Genomic DNA, 15,420 nt, shown 5'->3' on the forward strand with positions numbered 1-15,420 from the left:
ACCGTCTTTCAGTTTGATTCAACGATCTGGATGCAAACGCAACGTTCCAATCTTCCTTTCCAGAACGTTGTGAAAGTACACAACCTAAACCATAAAGGCTGGCATCTACTGTCAAAATGCAAAGTTTATTCAAACAAAATGGCCTTAAAGTAGGTGCTGACACCATATCGAGTTTGACACTTTCGAAAGCATCCTGCTGTTTAGATCCCCACAAAAATTCTACCTCCTTCCTTGTCAACTCCCTTAACGGCTCCATCTTTGTTGCAAAATTTGCAATGAACTTACTGTAATATTCGCACAGTCCTAGGAACGACAACAACTTGTCCTTACAATCTGGAGCAGGAGCCTTTAAGATAGCATCTACCAAAGATCTTTTTGGAGCAACACCTTTACCAGAAATTGTGTGTCCCAAATATTCTATAGTTTTTTGAAACAACTTACACTTCTTACTCTTAATAGTAAGTCCAAACTTATCTAACTTCTTGCACACATTCCTCAAATGCTCCATGTGTGTTTCATCATTTCTGGAGAAAACCAAGATATCGTCTTGGAAACACTTCACGTACTCACTCATGTCCTTAAATATATGGTACATAGATCTCTGAAAAACAGAGGCTGCTGACGCCAAACCGAACGGCATCCGTTTGAACTGGAACAAACCCTGGGGTGTGATAAAAGCAGTGAGATGGCGTGACCCCTCTGCTAACACAACCTGATGATACGCCGATCTCAAATCCAACGTGGAAAATATCATACCACCTCCCAACATACTCACGACCTCGTTGATATTGGGCAGGGGATGACAGTCTACCACTATGTTTGCATTTAGTGCTCTCAAATCTATGCACAACCTCAAAGATTTGTCAGGTTTGCGTGCCAAAACCATTGGCGAAACCCATTCGGATGACTCTATTTCTTCTATGACATCATTTTTTAACATGTCATTCAGTGCATCACTTAATTCTTCTCTAACATTAAGTGGTAAGTGGTATATGGGTAAGTGGAAGGCATTTGTAATTATAATGCCCTCAAAGTCTTAATGTTTACTAGACGTGAAATTCTTCCCAAACATTCACGATTACTAGATATTGAATTTGCACCCTCTTGATTATTGTTTTGATTTAGATACTGAGGTTTTCATTGAAATTGCACTTGAACTGTACCCTAGGTGGATTTCCCAGTATTCTTGGTGGTAGTTCCGATAAAGAGAATTCCACTTTATGTACACCAGTTACAGCTTCAAAAAGCAAAATTTCTGTTCATTTACCAACGTTAGTAACATCTACTCATTCTATGACATTTTTTCATAGAATCAATCTGCATTTATCAATCTGCATTTATCAAACTGTATGTGGTTGTGAAGGGAGTGAATGTGTTGGGGTGGCGGGATCAATTCAGACTTCACATTACGTTGAATCCACGCAACAAAGATCCTGTCATGGTGTCATATGATTGTGATATGTCAGAGGATAAAATCAGATCAGTAGAAGAGAGTAATGTTTGGAAGACTCTGTCTGATGAGTTTCCTAGTGTGTTTTCAGACAAATTAGGTAAATTAAGTGGGTTCACTCATGTCATTAAGCTTAAACAACGAGCTATGCCGGTTGTACAAAAACTTAGGCCAGTACCACTTAATGTTAGAGAAGAATTAAGTGATGCACTGAATGACATGTTAAAAAATGATGTCATAGAAGAAATAGAGTCATCCGAATGGGTTTCGCCAATGGTTTTGGCACGCAAACCTGACAAATCTTTGAGGTTGTGCATAGATTTGAGAGCACTAAATGCAAACATAGTGGTAGACTGTCATCCCCTGCCCAATATCAACGAGGTCGTGAGTATGTTGGGAGGTGGTATGATATTTTCCACGTTGGATTTGAGATCGGCGTATCATCAGGTTGTGTTAGCAGAGGAGTCACGCCATCTCACTGCTTTTATCACACCCCAGGGTTTGTTCCAGTTCAAACGGATGCCGTTCGGTTTGGCGTCAGCAGCCTCTGTTTTTCAGAGATCTATGTACCATATATTTAAGGACATGAGTGAGTACGTGAAGTGTTTCCAAGACGATATCTTGGTTTTCTCCAGAAATGATGAAACACACATGGAGCATTTGAGGAATGTGTGCAAGAAGTTAGATAAGTTTGGACTTACTATTAAGAGTAAGAAGTGTAAGTTGTTTCAAAAAACTATAGAATATTTGGGACACACAATTTCTGCAATGCGGGGGCACAAGTTATAGTTAATTAATGAATTAATTAATTAAGGGTTTGTAATGCGCTAGAATCGACTCCCGAAGGAGTATCTCTGCGCAGTAGACCGTTGGGGAACCCGTCCTGGCTTTCCCTGTGAGATGGTCCCTACTGGGTATCTCCAAGGTGAAACCAGGCATCCCCGGCGTATGTGGGGGGCCATTGTAGAGATGAGGCAAGCTAATGTCCAGAGTTGCCGAGTGTGATCCCTGGTTAGAGTAGGCACCGAGGTGAGAATTATCGAGTCCGCTGACCCTGGTCCACGACCCTGCCGCGTCGGGAATTGAACCCTGGTCCCAGGCCGTCCTCTGCTCCCGGGTCTGCCGCCTCTAATCAGTGAGCCACACCACTCCACTCAGCTAACCAAACTTCTGAATTTCTCTATGGTTTTGTATGAATGAAATGTCAGCCTAACTATAAGATCCCTGTAAGCCCCTATTTCCTGGCCCCCTTTTCACGGATCACCCAAAAACTCCTATGGAATGTGTATAAATAAATATATCTACACATATTCACTATAAGATACAAACATTACAGGGACATTATGGTTAGGAAATGGAATTTAAAAAACCTTAGAAATTTACTGGAAAAGCAAAGGTTACAGGGACATTATAGTTAGGGTCAGGTTTCACTCGTCAAATTCAGCAGCTCACTTTAAATCGCTCCCCCGCAGAGCACTCACTATTACATCACTCATGACATGGTCAGTGACATCACTGTTGACATCACTCATGACATCTCAAATGACATCACTGATAAAATCACCCATAACATCATCCACAAAATCACTATTGTGTAGAGGCCTAGGGGATCAGGGTGTTTCTACCCTGCCTACCTGTAAAAATGTGGGGGCGCATAGACCGCCTGCAGCCCCAGAGGCTGCCACCTCACCAGGGCTTATCAGTGGGAAGGGACGCGAGGACACCCCAAGCTCCGGGGACGTCCACCTCCCCAAGACTTTAACTTTAATTATTGTGGGGGACCTATACGGCCCCCCACAGCCGCCCGTGGACTGCTACCTCCCTGGGGCTACAATGAAATAATGAAGGGGGTCCGTTGCAGACACCATGCCCTTGGAACCACCACCTTCCTGGGGAAAACTCAAAGAAAATATGGGTGTCTCGTGGCCCCTGTCCTCGATCTTTACATAGTCCTGGGGACAAGCCCCCCCCCCCCCCCCCCCCCCAAGGGACCGCTCCTTCAATATCCAGGGATGCCCACCACTGTGACATTCCAGTTTGCTATGGCTTGGTGGGAACGCGGCTCCTGCCAAGTGGTTCGCGCTCAGGGCTTCATAAAATGACACTGGAGCGAGCGCGCAATCCACTGTACTGGCTCCTGAGGGTGGTGACAGGTGTGTGGTAGGGCTCTGCCAGCATGGTTACTTCCCCTAATTAGCTGCAATATTTTTAAATAAGGTTATTTTTTAAAAGAAGTGATTGACAACTTTTTACTGTGCCTTACTGTGTTTTTACTCACCTGTGTGGGACCGGAGCGGCTCCTCTCCTTGCGTTATACTCCCTCTGGCCAGGTCTGTCCATGCGAGCGGACCCGCCATCTTGAGAGCAGCCCTCACTCGCGCTCTAGTGGTTCGCGCTCAGGGCTCCATAAAACGACACTGGAGCAAACGCGCAGCGGACGCGCGCAGCGGGCGCGCCGGCCAAAGGCAAGCCCGCCTGTGCCCGTCTGCGCCAAGGTCGCGTCCAGCACCAGCCATGCTGCTCTTTTCACCAGCGGGAGTAACCCTCCTCTGGACATTACTCCCTAACATAGGCAAGTATGCCAACAAGGGACATCTTGTATTTACGGAGTCAGCTCTCCCGTTGAGTGATTTTCTGACTGGGGCCTCTTATCTTGTGGTCTTCTTAATGTGAGGTCTCTGCCAAAACATAAAGTGGAAATTCAAGTGTTAGTTGAATCACATCAGCTAGATGTCCTACTCATGACTGAGACCTGGGCTGGGCCTGCCAGCAGGATTACGCAAAATTCTTCACCTCCCTAGACCTAATGGTCGAGGTGGCGGGGTCGGGGTCATTTCTAGGGCTTTCTGGCAAATCGCGACCATTGACATGGACCCAATTAATGGAGTGGAGTTACTTGGCCTGTCCATAAAAAATTACTCTGGGCTTATTTTCACTGGGGTTATTTGTTATAGACCACCTGGGGCCTTTAACGCTCAGCAGCAACATTCACTGCTAACCACCCTCACTAACATGGCAGCCACCCATAACAAATTGGTAGTCTTAGGGCACTTCAATTTATGGCTGTATAGCTCCCTGGACGCTGGGATGCTCAACCTTCTCCACTCTTGTGAAAGTATTGGCCTCCACCAGCAAGTCATGGAAGCCACTCACAAGGAAGGACATCGACTTGACCTTATCTTTTCGGTCCCCCAACTATTGCACATAGGGGAAATTCTGCCCATGGACTGGACAGATCATTTCTTAATCAAATGTTATGTTAATTGCACTGGGGTCCTAACCGAGGCCCCAGATGCTACTACTGAATTTTCGTGTAGGGACTGGAAAGTCCTTGCACGGCTGGGATCCCCTGACTCGGTATTTAAGGTTGGAGACTGTTTTTCCTTGGATAAACAGGTTGACGAGAACTATGCTTCGATGTGCCTCAGGATCACCGGGATGGTAGACTCCCATGACCCACTCAAAAAACGTAGTTACAAGGGCAGAGCTTCGGCTCCTTGGTTTAATGAATCTTTAAGGGTCTTGAAACTAGCCTGTAAACAGGCCGAGAGGAAATGGAGGCAAGATTATAAAGATTCAGGCAGACTACTTTGGAAGGCCAAACTTGTTGAATATAAGACCCTGATTCACAAATCCAAAGTCGACTACTTCTGCCCTATGATTTGTAGTGCCGCAAATAGCTCTAGGAGCATTTTTAATATTTTCAACAGTTTAACTATCCCTGACTGCTCTAAGAAGTCGATACCCCCCTCGCAAGCACTTTGCGATATCTTGGCTAAGTTTTTTAAAGAAAAAATTGATGCTATTATTAACGATCTCAGTACAGCCACTGAATCCAGTAGCTCCCATGGTCTAGGGGATAGGGGTGTGGAGGGTGGGCATGAGTGCCTTGGCTGGCAACCTGCTGATTTACTCTTGGAGTTTCCTCCCGTTACGGAGGAGGACTTCGGCGGGCTTGCACGGGGTATTTCTTCTGGCTCACCCCTGGACCCGATCCCTCATAAGATCTGGAAAGACTATGGAGAGGAACTATTTCCTACCCTTTGCAGGATTTGCAATCAGTCTCTGGCCAGTGGTGTAGTTCCCACGCATTGGAAAAAGGCCTTGGTATCCCTGCTGCTGAAAAAAACATCTTTGGACCCAGAATGCTAAAGAAATATAGACCAATCTCCTTGCTACCTTTCCTTGCAAAAATTGTTGAACGCTGGGTTAGCTCACTCCTCTCCAAACATCTGGAGCAGCACCAATTTCTGGAGGAAGTATAAAATACTGTAATAAGTGTTTTAGGCATGATCGTCGCGGTTAACAGCGACATCACGATGCCCCAAATAAGCAAGAAAACAGAAAATTGGTCTAAAAGATGGTTTTGAATGAAAATTAGTACAAAAGTATGAGTTACAACATGCTTTAAAAGAAGTGAACATATAGTAATATGTGTAGTGCAATGTTCCAAATGGACATTTTTACATATTATTTTTGGATGTGTTGGTGGTCGTTGAATGTCTGTTTTTGTTTTCCGTTTTTACGACATGTCTGCGGGGATCATTACATCATTGCAAGATCCCCAAAACCAAAAAAAACAAAAACTTTACAAAATTGTTTCACAACATTTCAGGTACTAGTGTGGCTCTGACAAGGGCTGTTGTGTTGGTTGTGTGTATGTGGCTGCTACACATAAGACCGGATGCATATTTTCAGGTTACTTAGACACACCATGTTTCCTTCATCTGTAAAATGCACTCCATCATTTCTATAAATTCCATGTATGTCAAACTGCAGATTGTTGTTATAGATACAGCCCATGCGATGGTCTCTGAGGAATGCAGAAACAGTTTCATTAAAATGTTACTTGGCTTTGTCAATCTGTGGACAGAATTGATATTTGACCACTTCCATTTCTGTCTTTGGCATATTTTACAGTACACCATGACTGTGGGAGGGAAAAGTTACATAAGTTCTTCAAAGGTTTTTTCCAGTCCTACCCAAGTCAATGTGACTGGGTCATTGCCACCACAGTGCACAATCATGAGGACGGTTATAGGGACATTATAGGGAGGAATTAGCATATAAAAAACATTAGACATCAGCTGATAACAAATATTACAGACCCGATATAGTTAGAAAATAGAATTTAAAAAATCTTAGAAATTCACTGAAAAAGCCAAAGGTTACAGGGACATTATAGTTAGGCTCAGATTTCACATTCACAAACCCAGAAAAATTCAGCAGTTATAGTAAACTGAGCTAACTATAACTTGATCCCCACAATGCATTGCTTATGACCTCACATATTACATCACGGCCTGGCCAGTGCCATCACTCATGACATCACTAATGACATCTCAAATGACATCACTGATGACATCATCCAGTGACTGAGTGTTTTTTTAAAATGTATGAGTGTTAAATAAATATACCAAGGTGTATTGGTGAATCAGCTCAGATAACTATAACTGCTGAATTTCTCTGGTTTCATACAAATGAAATGTCACCCTAACTATAACGTCCCTGTAACCTTTTTTTTTTTCATTGAACATAAAGTTTCCCCGAGAACTTCAATTCTTCAACTTGAAAACAAACCATCAGAAATCTGCCATATCAATATGTTCACCAAAATATCCCCCAGGATGAATCAGAGATTCCAGTAATTTGTCCCCTACAGTATGAACACATTTTTCTCTCCACAGTTCGTCATTGATGATGGAGCATGGTTACCCAGAATGAACACATAACATTCTGATATAGTTTTAATTGTATCCAAAGTTATATGCAAAGTAAAATTTCAGTCACTAATTTCTATATTGGCAGACCACACATTAGCCTGGTCAAAGGTTTCCTTTTCATGCACAGTTGACTCATCACCAATACACCTAATGCGTTCCTTCCTGCCCCTGTGTACCTTAGCAAAATGGTGAGAGAAAAGAGAGGAACCTCTTGAGAAAGCCAAGGGAAATATGGTATTTCTACCAGCAAAAGGAAGGATTCCCTTGACACAATATTTACATACATTAGTAAAATGTCCAACAATGCCACAGTTGCTACATTTTTGTTTGCCAGGTAGTCAGCTCTTGCTGTAAGTAATGTGTTGCTTCCTACCATAACAACAGAACCTCTCTTGCTCTATAAACATATGTGTAAGTTCATAGGATTGTTGCCCATTCTATTCTCAAACTTGGTAATATTTTCACATTCCTTTGACTCCTGTTTTAAAGCCAACGCACACCTACCCGAGATCTCTGCTTTATGTTCTAAAGCTAATACGTCATTTAAAGGAGAATCATCATTTACCCATAAATGTTTCTGAATAACAGGATTGCTAGCATGCATTACTAATTGGTCATTAATCAAATCCTCTGGAAGAGCTTTGCAATCTATCACCAATGTTGTACGTTCTGCCACACATTCGTCTGCAGTCTCTGCTTTCACTTGTGCCTATTCATTCCAATGCAAATCTTGGGGGCAAATTACTCATTTAGGTCGAATATCACTTCATTAAATATATTCACATCTCCCTCACCCATGGCCTTTGACATCTGTAAATACACTTTCAATCCCTTGGGACCCCAAATCACTTTATTTTGCTCCAGAGACATATTGTTGGACTCATCCACAGATGTTAAATAGATCCAAACATAATTCTTACACTCCACTTCTGTACATGTTCAGATCTGGCCAGTGAAAAGGCTTGCAAAGGATATAGGGGCAATGTTTGAGTTAAAGGAATTGTGCAGTGTGCAATCTTCTCCAAATTTTTGGACTAGTCCCTTTTCCACAGTTCACCTTCACCCCCAAAGTAGTGAGACTCAAAAACTTAAAGTAATGAGGATAGAATATACACACCACGATGCCAAAGAATAAGTGTGTTATTCCATTTGAAAAGTAATACAGCAGCCCCTTCCAGACCCAGCACACACTATCCCAGTCAACTCCTTCTGCCACAACATTCCCTTACATCACCAATTGGAATTTAATTAGGTATCAAATGATTCCAACTAAAAATCAGTAAACAAAAGCCACAACACATTCCTACCTCCAATGGGAGGCCAGCTGGTCATTTAATGAGGCTACACTGAAGGCCTCTTGTACACCCACAATGCATATAAACTTAGATTTTCTACAGGAGTGGATTATATCATTACATGCCACCTCTGCTTCCTAAGAGGTTGTTGTTTTTGTACTGATTTGTTTGTTGGTTATGTAGGTCCTTTTGTTTTTCTAGTATCTCTGAGTCCCTCTTCCATTTTGAATCCATTTCTGAATGTGTACAGATCTCATGCTCACCCAATCAAGGAGTCAGTAGCTAGAGATTCATCTCAATCTCCTTCTCTAATCCCCCTATCACTCCCACGTCCCAGGAGGCCCCTTCATGTAACACACATTGCAACTCACGTCACTCAGTACCAATCTCCTGTCCTCATGTTACTCAGTACCAAGCTCCTAAACTCATGTCACACAGTACAGATCTCCTAAACTCCTATCACTCAGTATCAATATCCTACACTCACGTCACTTAGTACCAATCTCCTACACCACAATCATCAGATCCTGGGAGTTTCTTTTGAATTGGGAACTGTTTATGGTGATATAACATGGGTGCACACCTGAGTTTGAGCTCTCATACCTGACTAAGCTGACTCTCTGAGCCAAGTGTTCAGTAGCCTCCTCGGTGGGTGGAACTCCCTCAACCAAGGCGAAGCCATAGCGGAAGAAGTTCTCAAAAACCTCCCGCAGGCCCTCGTCAGTCTCCAAGACCCGCTGACAGGGTGTCGGTGCCACTTGGGCTCGCTGATAGACCTCTGCATTCCACAGCTCCTGGAGGCGGGGTTTCTTCAATTTTCCTTCATAGCTATTCTCCATCAGCCAGGCCAAGCTATAATCTGTCAGGTGACCATCCGGCCCTGGAATGGAGCAAGTCAAAACAGACAGCGGAGATCAGCAGAGACCACTGTGAAGTCATTCCATGCTACAAACATCAGAGTATGGCGCAGAGCACTGTGCACAGATGTAGGAAGGTGGATATCTGACTATGGTTACCCCCAAACTTTTTGCCTGGTGTTTAGCTGGTTTTTGACTTAGTTGGCCTGGGATCCTGCTATTCAGGGCCCCAGGCTGATTGCTCTCTCCTTAAAATGGACTCCATGTACCTTAGGTGCATAACACAATTGGAATTGGTTCACCTTATAGGCCCCTGTAACAGTGTACCATAGGTACCCAGGGCATAGGTGTAGCCAAGGCCTGCCAGGGGCTGCAGCATGTATTGTGCCACCCCTGGCCTGGCCTCCATATTTGACACAACTGGCTGATCACTCAGCTGGGGTAAGTTGGTGTAATCACCTCTTACTTAGGTACAGTATGCCTGTGCCTAACCCTAAACTGGACACATATGTTCCTATCAGCCACTCCTATGGAAGGCCTCATCAATCCTAGAGGCAGAGTGCTTGGAAATATGTGAGATGGTGCTCTAGCATGAGCTGAGCCTGTCTGCAGCTGTCGGGAACCACTCCCTAAGCTGTTCCGGGATATTGCCATACCATATACTCTTAAGTGCATTATAATCCTCGCGGTTAAATGCTATCTTTGGTTTGGCTTTATCAAAACATGTCGAGTAAGGTGTCATACGAATTGGAATACTATCCCCTCGCCAGTTCTGGCGACGGGGATAGCATTCCACCCTTCTAGAGGGACACGACATGTGTGTAGCCTTAACCCCGGTTAAAGTTAAACAGAGCCTCAGCATCACAAAATGGATGCTGCCACCACAGACACATGTCTGACCTCCTGCTGCTGGGAGTCCTTCCAGTGAGGAGGGCCTGGACAAAGGGTTTCCTGCCTGGGGAGGTGCGAGCACCACCCCAGACAGGGTTTTGTGTATTGGGTAGGACAGGGCTGAATAGATTGAGACATGCCTGGGGCACACAAGGTGTCCCTGTGCATAAGCCAGCCCAAACCGGTTCTGGGGCTTTCCAGCCCCAGTCCTGGCGAGGAGCTGGACAAAGGAGAGGGGGTGTAACCACCCCCCTTCCTGGTCCCACCCATAGGGGAGGGACCTAGCAGGAGATCCACCCCTCAGATTGGAATAAGAGAGGGAGCAGTGCCATTGCACAGCAGATCATCCTGAAATCAACTTTAAACAAGAAGAAGACTGGACTTCGACATTCTGCTGCACAGAAGACTGAAGAGAATCTCCCTTGTGGCCTAGGAGGGGCCACCCTGTGAACACAGGTATCACCCAGCACCTCGACGTCTGCTTTGCCGCCGCCTCCCGCCGGAGCCTGAGTGCAGAGCCTGACAAGACACAGCTTCCCAGACTTCTCCTAGCCCGATCCACAGTCCCTGCAAAGAAGGGACCAGTGGAGGCACCGAGAGACGTGGGAGCGGCCATCTTGAAAGACCCCCGAGACGCTGACTGCGCAGCACCCGAGGCACCCTCGACTCTGTGCTTTGGGGTTTGAGAAGCCCCACAACCGAGCAGCATTTGCACCAAAGATCAGCCCTCCAGCATCTCCACGATCTGCGTGGGGCCCTTTTGCTTTTTGCCACTCGACTCGCCATCCCGGCCGCTTGTCACGTGGTCAGCGGCCATCTTGGCGACGAAACCTACAATTTACACTGTGGGTCTGGTTGCTCCAGACCTGCCCTCGCTCCTGTAGAAAGGAGTACCCGCTCTGACCTTGCTGGTCCGAGTAATAAGCCTTTTTCACTTTCCCCGTGGCTTGCGTTAGCCAAGGCTTGTTTGCTTCAATCGAGTTGCCGACACCGCCATCAGCTAGAGCCTTCGAGGGACAGCTCGTGATCGACTCCTGGACGTCCTTGACCTCTTCGTGTCCACGTGGCTGCAGAGAGAAGCAACCCCTGATCACCTGTTTGCACCCGACTTTGCCTGGTTCCAATCTGGTTCCACGGTAGTCACTGGTCAGTGACTTTGAACATTGTCCCCTCTGCTTTCAGGTCTTCACCACTTCAGATCCACCCTTGGATCCACCGGACACTTCTCCTTCACATCGCCTGCAGCATCTTCAGCTTCAAGCGCCAAGAACCTGCGTGTCAGAACCCGACGCCACTTCGACCCTGTGCACCCACTTCCTGTGGGTGAGGTAACATTGCAAAGCCGGTGTCCCTACACTGGTACACACCTCTAGGGTCTGTGTCTTAAGTTTTGTTCCTCTAGGTTCAGCGGAAGTGCCCTTAAACTAACTTTGTGTACTTTTTACGCACCATAGACTTTACATTGGAAAGTGCGTGCACTTTGAACACTGCACCCGAGTCCCGTGGGCCTTTCCCGACTTAGTTATTTCCAGTCTCGAATAGCTCCAGCGATTCCCAAGGCCCTAGGCCTCTTCACTTTCCTATTGGTATCTCTTATACCACTTTCTTAGTATATGGTTTAGGTGGCCCCTAGGGCTCATCCATATTGTGCAACTTTTGTGTATTTTAAACTGTCTTGTGATTTAACGCTTGTGCTTCTGTGCTCATAAAGAGTCCAGGGGATTTTATAGTTAATAAATCAATATATATTTTCAATATATATCTGTGTGGTGTCCCTTTCATTTGGTATTCAAGGGGGTTGTGTATGGTATAACAGCTGGCTTCACATGCCTTTCAGAGTTTAGCCTAAGACTGCTTTGTCCACGTTACCAATAGGATAACTGGTCTACAAGGTTGAATTACAACCATCATCATAAGGGTTGCTTGGCATGGTACAAAGTGATCACTAGAACTAGTGAGCATTATATACCAGGCCAACTTCTCACATTGGTGAGCAGCGGATTGGGATCTGAGCTTGCTGTTGTTTTACCATTACAATCTTTGAGATTATCATCTGAAAGATCACACAGGTACCTGCTAGGTACATATAAAACAAGACTAGTATACTTAAGTTCTACTGAACTTAGTTGTTGTAGAGCAAAGGGAGTAGCACACCCTAGCTACAACTACTAGATAGGTTTAGTAGGTAAACACCAGTGTAGGTAGATTGCAACACATCCACCCACACTAGAGCAATGTCTGGAACAGAGGGGTCCAGTGGACTTACTCCTGTTGAGAGTGACCCTCCAAGGGCACCATCCCAGTTTGCTATTTTTCCTTTTAAGGAACTAAGACAGCTTTGTGTCTTAAGGGGTCTGAAGACAGGGCCTTCCCCTACTGCAGACCACCTAAGAGAGCTTTTGGATCAGTCTGAAGCTCTAAAGACCTCTAAAGCAAACCCCACAGGGAATGCTGAAGGAGGCCATCCTTCAGAGGATGACACTGTAGACACCCCTGCCCCTATCATCCTGGTAGATGAGGAGGCCTCCACCACTGGAGCTCCTCAGGTAGATGTAGAGGAAGAAGAAGAGGAGGAGGAGGTGGAAAGCAGTGAGTCAGATGATGACAGAAATAGTCAGGTGCTGGTCAGTAGACTGAACCAGGCTAACTTAAGCTTACTTGGGAATGAATCAGGTAACAACCCATTCAGACCCCCAGGTGGACTTAACCAGAGGCCTAGGAGGAGAAGGACTCACTCAGGTGACTCTGACAACTCCCATGCTTCTAGAGGCTCTCATGGTCACTCTAGAAGAGAGATGACTAGCCCTCAGAGAAGGGAACATGAGGCCAAGATGAGAGAGGCTGAGCTTAGGATCCAGAGGCAAGAGTTAGAGGTTGCCCTGGCCAAGGAGAAACTTGCTAGAGCAAGACAGCCTAGAGAGAGTGGATTAGGATCCACTGGTGGCAGCAATATCCATAAGGATAAAGACAGGTCTTTTGATACAAGAAACCTGAGTAAGATTGTGCCCCCCTACAAAGCTGGGGATGATATCCACAAATGGATGACTGCACTTGAGAGAGCCTGCATGGTACAGCAGATCCCTCAGGAGCAGTGGGCAGCAATCCTGTGGCTCTCCTTTGAAGGTAGAGGCAGAGACAGACTCCTCACAGTTAGTGATGAGGATTCTAGAAACTACATGGTCCTGAAGAGTGCTCTGATTGATGGGTTAGGCTTAACCACTGAACAGTACAGGTTAATGTTCAGAGATACCCAGAAGACACAGACTCAGGACTGGTCTGAATTTGTTGAATGTGCCACTAAGGCTCTGGAGGGCTGGTTGCTGGGAAGTAAGGTTACTGACTATACAGGATTGTATAATTTAATTATGAGAGAGCAAATCTTAAGTAATTGTCAAAATCAGCTTCTACATCAGCACCTGGTTGACTCTGATCTGACCTCCCCACAAGAATTGGGTAGGAGGGCAGACAAATGGGTCAGAACCAGGATCAGGCCTAAGAACCAGGGTGGTGACCAAAAGAAAGAGACTACCAAGCCTCAAGAGAAGGGTGGGGATAAAAGTAAGGAAAAGACTTCCCCAGGGCCCCAAAACTCCAAGAATGGGGGTGGGTCCCAAGACACTTCTACATCCCAGAAAAAGCCTTATTGTCATACCTGTAAACAGGTGGGGCATTACAAAACAGATAGCTGTTGTCCCAAGAATGGCAATAAGGAGAATATACCTCCAGGTAAGGCTCCAACACCTCCTGTCACTGTTAGCAGTGGTCCCCCAGGTGGTGGGAGCACCCCCAAGAATTTGGGTGGGTTTACTTTTGGAGGACAGGTGGACTCTGGCCTATCCAGGTCCCCTAACTCAGATACTCTTGTCTATGAGACTGGCATGGGGTTTGCCAATTTCACAGCTTGCCCAAACACTTTGAGCAAGTATAGACAGGAGCCCCTCATCAATGGCTTGAAAGTTGAGGCCTTCAGAGACACAGGGGCTAGCGTCACCATGGTGGCTGAATGTCTAGTCCCCTCAAGGCAACTTTTACCTGATGCCAAATATCAGGTGACAAACATTGATGGTATAGAATCCAATCATCCCATGGCAGTAGTCAATCTTAGCTGGGGAGGTGTCACTGGCCCAAAGAGAGTGGCAGTGTCAGCAAACTTGCCTGTAGATTGCCTACTGGGTAATGATTTGGAAATCTCAGCCTGGGCTGAGGTTGAACAGCAAACCCATTCTAGAATGGTAAATCTCCATGGAAAGGTTAGTGGGGCTGTAATGGCTACAGCCCCAATTCAAGATGTCCTTCCTGAAAAGGTTGGGAGGGCTGAGCAAACCTCAGCCCCATCTTTAGATAACTTCCCTCCTGGAAAGAGTAGCAGGGCTGTACTAGTAACAGCCCATACCCAAACTGAGTCTCCTCCTGAAAAGGTTGGTGGGGCTGTGATGGCCACAGCCCAAACTCAAACCAATACCTGGGTAGTGAAGCCTGAAATGATGGATCACTCCACCCAAACAGAGAGCATTGAGGAGGAAGAGAAATCTCCCTCCCACCAGACTTTAGGAAAGGATCAGCCTCCTCAGGGAACTGATCTTACCCCTGATGAAGGAACTGTCCCAGAGGTTGTTAGGCCTGGCCTGACAGAGCCTCTGATGGCAGTGGACCCTTCTCAGGAGGGACCCAGTCTGGAGCAGGTAACCTGCCCCTCTCTACCTTGCCTTACTCAGCCCAGGGCTGCAGAGGACAAGAAGGACAGTGAGACCCAAAGGGCCCCCTGTCAAATAAAGCACCCCCATCAACAGATTAGGGGCACCGAAACTAGTAGCCCTAGTGAGGTGAAAACTTTAAAAACTCCTGAGGGATCCCCCTTAAAAGTAGTTAGGGACCTCCCCCAGATGGATATTGTTGGGCACAGCCAAACCTGGGACCAAAAGGCCCCAAACCTGACCTGTCCCTCCAGTAAGCCAAACAGAGGGACCCAGCCTCCAGCTTTAGGTAGCCAGAGGTTGACCCTGAGAGCACAGTGCAACTCAGTCAGAGAAAGAAAGGCACACATGGTGGAGAGTGATTGGAGGAAGCTGAGCCCTACAGAGGAAACTCACTTCAGTACTCCATCCCAACACCAGCCTTTGACTTTGCAAAGACACACCACAGGTAGAGATTCCCTATGGTGGAGACCCTCAGATACCCTTAGGGTGAGGGATTGCTTAGTGGAC

The 15,420-nt window shown here is 46.0% G+C and overlaps 1 protein-coding gene across 2 annotated transcripts in view; it reads right to left on the reverse strand.

Annotated features, from left to right (window-relative positions):
• LOC147689453 (trimethyllysine dioxygenase, mitochondrial-like) overlaps window positions 1-15,420 on the reverse strand; it is a 480,372-nt gene that overhangs the window by 193,081 nt on the left and 271,871 nt on the right. For both annotated transcript variants that reach the window (XM_086942230.1, XM_086942229.1), the window contains exon 4: window positions 9,072-9,348. In XM_086942230.1, coding sequence (XP_086798356.1) covers window positions 9,072-9,348 — 277 coding nt within the window. The remainder of the gene's footprint in view (window positions 1-9,071; window positions 9,349-15,420) is intronic.

This window comes from Lissotriton vulgaris, chromosome 10 (genome assembly GCF_964263255.1).
Source record: "Lissotriton vulgaris chromosome 10, aLisVul1.2, whole genome shotgun sequence".
In the NCBI taxonomy this organism is placed as follows: domain Eukaryota; kingdom Metazoa; phylum Chordata; class Amphibia; order Caudata; family Salamandridae; genus Lissotriton; species Lissotriton vulgaris.